The sequence below is a fragment of the Cynara cardunculus genome, assembly GCF_001531365.2.
Source record: "Cynara cardunculus var. scolymus isolate 2C chromosome LG 9, CcrdV1, whole genome shotgun sequence".
Taxonomy (NCBI): Eukaryota; Viridiplantae; Streptophyta; class Magnoliopsida; order Asterales; family Asteraceae; genus Cynara; species Cynara cardunculus.
Window position 1 is genome coordinate 3,849,825 of NC_037536.1, and position 7,497 is coordinate 3,857,321.

At 37.7% G+C, this 7,497-nt stretch overlaps 1 protein-coding gene across 8 annotated transcripts in view; it reads right to left on the reverse strand.

Annotated features, from left to right (window-relative positions):
• The window catches only part of LOC112518145 (anaphase-promoting complex subunit 5), a 53,195-nt gene that overhangs the window by 32,355 nt on the left and 13,343 nt on the right, over positions 1-7,497 (reverse strand). For all 8 annotated transcript variants that reach the window (XR_003069790.1, XR_003069791.1, XM_025125737.1 and 5 more), the window contains 2 exons: positions 1,921-2,050; positions 1,748-1,780 (listed from right to left, as the gene is read on the reverse strand). Coding sequence is in view for 6 of the 8 variants with exons in the window: in XM_025125737.1 (XP_024981505.1) it covers positions 1,748-1,780; positions 1,921-2,050 (163 nt within the window). In the remaining 2 variants the exon portion in view is untranslated. The remainder of the gene's footprint in view (positions 1-1,747; positions 1,781-1,920; positions 2,051-7,497) is intronic.

Genomic DNA, 7,497 nt, shown 5'->3' on the forward strand with positions numbered 1-7,497 from the left:
GAACAGTAACTCCGATGTGAACAGTAACAACGATAAACCCTAGGCTCTGATACCATGTAATCAGAGAGAACTAGGACCGAGATATTAGAGAGAATTCTCTATTATATGATTAATCAGAAAAATTCAAATTTACAAGAGGAGAGACACTATATATAGACATAATTACACGGGAAACCCTAACCCTAAAGCCCATCGGGCTTGGACACATTACCATAAATAGGTTACTTAATTAACAGTCTTCGACCACCTAATACAGCTAACATTTTTTAGGACACTACAGAAAGGGCCTTTTCTCACCTTTCAATCTTTTTCCCAGATGGTATGAAGTGTTTGGTGTTTAATTTTCAGCATAGCAATTTACCCAATCTCGATAAGATTATAATTCAGCCCATCCAAATTTTCTTTTCAAACTGCCCATCAATAGGGTCATATGTTTTAGACTTCAGGTTGTGGAACATCTCAACAAGGAACGGCATTATAAGTTGGCAGGAATTTCAACTCACATATATTATTGTTCTATAAGTACAGTAAAAATGGTAAGGCCCTTCATACCCTCTCTTCAAAGAAAAGTGATACTTTGCGTAGCATAGCTGTTATGGTCCCATGTTGATTCATGGTGGTAGCAAACCATCAACGTTATGGTTACATATTATCCTTCACGTTGTTCACTAAGATGACTTCTCACCCTTCTCGTGCTAATTACTTATGTATTCAACTTACTTCCAAGTACATTCAAGAATAATACAGATATCACTAAACACACAACTAGGTCATTCTCTAAGTCCCTAACCATAGAGACAATGGATAAGTGCCCTTCTTAATCTCGAAAGAGGCAATGGATGATAAGTATATACTTGCATGAGTCTCCATTTGCTAATAGTCCGAATTATTTATTCCATATCTTGCAACAGCATGCAAAGGATTGACATGTCTTTTAAGTGATTTAATCATGAGTTGGTAACTCCAAGTTATTTATTTCATATAAGTCTTGCAAAAGCATGCAAGGGATTGACACGCAGATTCCTATCTCTCTCTCTCTGTTCACTTCCTCTTTTCACCTTTCTTCGATTATGATAATTTTTTTATGCTTTATAAGATGGTCCCTTAAACTCATTTTCGGACAGGTGCATTGGTTTTGGGTTATTAGGCCTGCAAAGGATTGAGATATCGTGCAAGCGCTATGATCATAAGCCGGTAACACCAAGCTGTGAGAGGATGACATGTAGGTTTCTACCTCTCTTCACTTCCTCTCTATCTTTTCACATTTCTTTGATTATATATTGTTTTTTTCTTCAAGATGGTCCTTTAAGCCCATTTTAGATGGGTTTATTGGTTTCGAGCTATTAGGCACCAGCTTAGTTGTCTTTATGCATGGCATCACCTAGGCAATGATATGGAGAAGAATTTTTCCCTGTGTCACCATGTATAGCATGGCCAGCACCTTGCCATCAGTTCCTAGGGCAATACATAGTGAGAATTGTGGTGTACTGATGCGAAGGATACCATGGCAAAGTGAAACCAATATACATATAGATGCAGATACACACATACAGAGGTACATAGAGGTGATTCAATTTGAGACAATTACAGGAGTATGATGCTTAACATAGAATGGAGGGAACATCTGGACTGTTATCAAGAACCATAAGAAAGTTGCAAAACAACAATGCAAAGGACAACCACATGATGAAAAATAAACGAATTCAACCTGGTATGAGAAAAGTACAATTAAATTTAAAAAGTGTACCTGCTGACAGACACGGACTGCTTCAGTTAAAACCTGAACAGCAAGCAAAGGATCACCAGATTATGACAAGTGTAGAAACAATGGCATATGGTACAACCATCCATCCAGCAAGAATCAACTAAAAAACCAAAGAAAGTGAAGGCAAATAAACTGCTGGAAGCATCATCATATACCTCCAGAGCTAACTTAGGGTGACCAAAATGAAAATGTGCCATTCCCAAAGATAGTAATGCAATTTCATATCTTCCGAAGCTGGTGCAGCCAAATGATGTGGGAACAAAATCAGATCCCTCCATCCCTGCACTACAGTGTCAATATTTGTTGATTAATAAGTTCAACCACCAAAAGTGAGAACTCGAAAGATTCGCTTTCAAAGCTTACTTTCCATCTTTATCACAAAATCTTAAAAGTTATCATGTCGTGAAGACCCTTTGATAAGAGAAAAAGGAACAATGAAAATTTTCATACTGGACAAACAGAATTGTACGAAGTCAACACCAAACTTCCATGTTTAAATAATCAAAAATATGATTTCATCTTATCTCCGGCAAGAAGCCCCACTATAGTGGTTTCTGAAACTTAACCAAAATTAAATAGAAACCATCTAAAAAGGCTCCTTAGTAAACCCAACACAGTAAAAGCAGTCAAGCAACTAATAAATCCTTGTTTCTTTTAAGTATGAATATAATGATACCATGTATAATCCCCATTGATCTAAAATGTAGAGCTTTGGACACTCTCAATTGACCTTTTCTACTGTGGAATTCTTTTTTATTTCACTTGTCTCAAAAGAGGGAGGTACAAAGGCTATATATACACAAAGAATATGAGAAGAAAAGGAAAGGATTCCTAAGATATTCACAGCAACTAATTACAAGGAGATATTACTAACAGATTTAGGAATTCTGCTGTGTTTCTTATTCATTCTTGACAGAGAAGCACACAAAATAAATACACAAGGCAAAGGGAAAGAAAAGAAAACTATTCTATGAATCCCTGATTTATGGGATTGCCTACAATCACTAATATTATGGAATTATAATCGGCTTCCATTACTCCTACATTAAATACATAATCATTTACATTTTTACATTTTTACATTTTCCCACACTCCCCCTCAACTCCCATTCCCAGCTTGGATAAAATTTTAAGAAGCATCGGTCTACTTAGTCCTTTGGTGAAAACATATGCTAGTTGTTCATGAGTAGGCACGAATGGAGTACAAATTAAGCCACTATCTAGCTTCTCCTTGACAAAATGTTTGTCAACTTCAACATGCTTTGTTCGATCATGCTGAACTGGATTGTGAGCTATGTTTTTTGCTGACTTAATGTCACAATAGAGCTTCATTGGTCCCTCCCAATTGATCCTTAGATCTTTTAGGGTGATTTTTAGCCACAATAGTTCGCATATACCATGTGTCATTGCCCGAAGTTCGGCTTCAGCACTAGATCGTGCTTCCACGCTTTGCTTCTTGCTTCTCCATGTCACAAGATTTCCTCCGAGAAAAGTGCAATACCCTCTTATCGATCTACTGTCAACTGATGACGTAGCATAGCTTGCATCGGTGTATGCTTCAAGAGTTACACGGTTATTTCTTTCAAACATGATTCCCTTCCCCAGTGCTCCTTTGAGATACTGTAAAATCCGGTCTACGGCTCGTAAATGGGTTTCCTTTGGGTTATGCATGAATTGACTGACCATGCTTACAGCATAAGCTATGTTAGGTCTGGTATGAGACAAACATACAAGTTTCCCCACAAGTCGTTGATACATTTCCTTCTTCACAATTGCATCTTCTTCTGCATTTCCCAGTCTATGATTCAGGTTTATAGGAAAACTAGCAGGTTTGCATGCACCTTGACCTGTTTCCATGAGCAAATCTATAACATACTTCTGTTGGGATATAAAAATTCCTTTCTTGAATGAGCAACTTCAATTCTAAGTAAATATTTCAGCCTTCCTAATGTTTTGATCTCAAATTCTTTGGTTAGACATAGGCTCAGGGCTTGTTGCTCTTCTTTATAATCTCCTGTTACAATCATATCATCCACATAAACTAGTAGCATTGTTATTTTTCTTGTTTTTTAGTGCTTGATAAACAGAGTGTGATCCCCTTGACTTTGTTTATATCCCAAATTTAACATAGCCCTGGTAAATCTCCCAAAGGAGATTGTTTTAAGTCGTGTAGTGCCTTTTTTAACATACACACCGTATTAGGTTTTGTTCTTTTTCCACAACCAGGTGGAACATCCACATAGATCTCCTCAAGTTCTCCATGCAAGAATGCGTTTTTTACATTAAATTGATGCAAATCTCAATCAAGATTAGCAGCTAGGGATAGAATTACCCTAACTGTATTCATTTTTGCAACAAGTGTGAATGTCTCAAAGTAATCAATGCCAAAAGTCTGTGTATATCCCTTAGCTACCAATCTTGCTTTATACCTCTAAATCGACCCATCCGTGTTATATTTCACTATATAAACCCATTTGCATCCTACTGGCCTTTTTCCGTCCGACAATTTAACCAACTGCCAAGTTTTATTCTTTTCAAGTGCTTAGATTTCCACATTCATGACTTGCTTCCAATTTTCATTAGATATTGCCTCAAATAAATTTGTAGGAATGGAAATGTAGTTGAGGTTGACAAGAAATGCCTTGTAGGTGGGAGAGAATTTTTGGAAAGAGGTGTAGTGTGATAAGGGATACAATGGTCTTTTTGTGCCTTCTCTTGTTCCTATCTAACGACAATAGGCAAAGATTGGTCACTTGTTTGAGATTCACTCACGCTTTGCAAGGGTATAGAGTCAGAAATTGTTACCTCTTTCTCGGACCAGTATCAGATTCTCGGACTTGCTCAGGTCCAAAAATATTCTTCTTTTGTCTTGAGTATACCAGGTTCTAGGTTCTTGGATTCTGGAATAGGTTCACGATCTGGTAGAATTGTTTTAAAGTTATGAGTAACAGGAGTACTTGGGGAGTGTTCAGGCTCAGGGATAAAAGCAGAGTGAGACTGGGATGAAATAGGCTCACGAGCCGGTGAAACTATTTCAGGATCATGGATAACACGAGTATTTGGGGAGTGCTGAGGAATAGAAGTGGAAGCTGATATGAATAAGTCAAGTAAAAGATCTTCCAGGCTACCCTTATCTTCCTTTCGATCCCCCCCTGAAGATAAGGTTGGGTGAAGTAAGGATTGCTTTTGCTAAAGGTTACATCCCTTGACACAAAAAACTTTCTAGATGGGCGGTGGTAACATTTGTACCCTTTCTGGGTTGAAGAATATCCCAAAAAAACACACTTTACCAAGGATCAAGTTTGTTTATGACTCGGCTACGGACGTGAACAAATGAAATACATCCAAAAATACGGGGTACAAGATTGTTGGGAGTGGACACATTTGGGTGAAAGGAAGAAAGTACATCCATAAGACTTTTGAATCCTAGAACTCGGGTAGGGAGTCTATTTTTAAGATAAGTTGTTGTGAGCACTGCTTCTCGCCAAAAATGTATTGGAGCGTTATCTTGAAATAATAATGCTCTGGTTTGATCTAGTAAATTCCCATTTTTCCTCTTTGCCACTCCGTTCTGTTGAGGTTTTTTAACACATGAAGATTCTTGCATTATTCCCTCTTTTTGAAAATAGAAGGTGAGAGTTTGATTGAAAAAATCTCGAGCATTATCATATCTTATTTTTTGAACTTTTACTCCAAATTGATTTTTTAATATCGAAATGAAATTAGGGAGAATAGTGCTAACATCAGACTTATGTTTTAATAAGAACACCAAGTAACTCGTGTACAATCATTAATGAAGGTCACAAACCATCTTGCATCCGACTCATTGGAAATATTAGATGGACCCCAAATATCAGTGTGAATAAGATAAAAAGGGGAGTTGCTTCTTTTATCACTATAAGAAAAAGAATACGCTTGTGTTCAGCAAGCTCACATACCTCACAATGACGGCTCTCAACATCGATTGTTTTAAACAAATAAGGAAAAATAACTTTAATAATCCTAAATGAGGGATGACCTAAACGACAATGATGAAGTATGAATTTTTCTTTATTGGAAAGAAGAGATTCTTTGATACTAGAGAGTGAAATAATATGGTACTTTTTGGCATCTCAAGACAATATAGATCATCCTTTCCTTAGCAAGTCCAATCGTCTTCCCTGAATCCTTTTCCTAAAGGAAACAATATTCGTCACAAAATACCACTTGACAAGGTAAATCTAGTGCTTGTTTCTTTATAGAAATCAGATTAGTGGACAATTTTGGGACGTAAGAACATTTTTTAAGAGAATGGATGAGCTGAGTTGGATATCTCCTATACCGGCTACGGTGGTTTGAGTTCCATTAGCAGTGGCAATTTTCTTGTTACTTGGACAAGGTGCGTATGTGGAGAAGTGTTTGGAAGAGTGAGTCATATGGTCAGTTGCTCCCGCATCAATGATCCAGAAGTATTTTAGAGTTGAACCTGAGACATTAAATCCAAATGAAAAAGGATGCTCGCCTAAATAGGTTTAAAATAACAGGTACGTGGGAATGAGTATCCACCACCAGAAGGTTTTTCCCAAGTGCTGAAAAATGACCTGAGCTTTTCCACTTCCTCTTGATTAAGGTTTGCTGGCTCTTGTTTGACTTCTTCTGGGGTTGGGTCGATTGCAACATGGGCTTGTCCTTTTTCTCTAGTCGTTGCACTTTTCTGCCCCCACTCTTGGCTTGGAGGTTTGCCATGTAACTTCCAACATTTCCCCTTGGTGTGACGTGCCTTTTTGCAATAAGTGCACCATAACCCATCTCGATTTTGAGTCCTGAGTTGATCACCCTTCCCGGATCCAGATTCGTAGTTGGTTCTATTTTCCCTCCTTATCTTGACATTTTCGGCCATCATTACAGAGCCATTCATTGCAGGGGTCTCAAGCATTAAGGTTCTCCAGCTTTCCTCACTTCTAACAATAGCCACCACTGTTGGAGATATGCCCATAGACATAACAAAATAGTGATATAGTTAAATGCATGGGCCTATTGGGTCACACACAAAGTTTTATCAATGTAAAAGCGAGAAATAATATTTAAGGGTTTAATGGGTAATTAATTACTAGAGGGACTAATTGGTTATTAGTCTAAACCTATTTGGGCTTAATTAAGATTGGGCCTTAACCTAATATGGTTAGGTTTTAGTTGGATTAGGCCTTATAAAAGGATGCTTATCCCTAAACCCTGAACCTAATTCACCTTTGAGTTCCTCCTCTCCTCTCCTCTCCTCTCCTCTAGAAAACGGCGCCCACACCCTCTCCCTAAGGGTGTGGCCGAAAACTACAAAGCACACACATATTATCAATATAAAGTGTGGTGCTTTTGGGATTGCACGTGAAGAAAAAGGTGATTTCTTGCTGTTTACAAGTGATAGAAGCTTTGGGGTGTGAACACGATAGAGAGGATCCTGCTATTGGGTTCTTGACTTCCATTTAAAAGGTATTTCTATGCTTGTTTTCTTACTTGTATCGGATTGTAACCAGATCTCTGGAAGGTTGTGATTTTCGATTTTGTTTGCTTCCGCTGTTAATGTTTTGGTTGTTGAAATTTATCACGATCCAACAACCACTTCATTAAAGCAAGGTACTTCAGATTTTCCAAGGATTTGAATCCTCACTTGATCAAAGTCAGAGTTTAAACCTACTAGAAAGTCATAAACTCTGTCTTGTTTAATGAAGTCCTTGAGTATTGTCGCATCTTCAGAG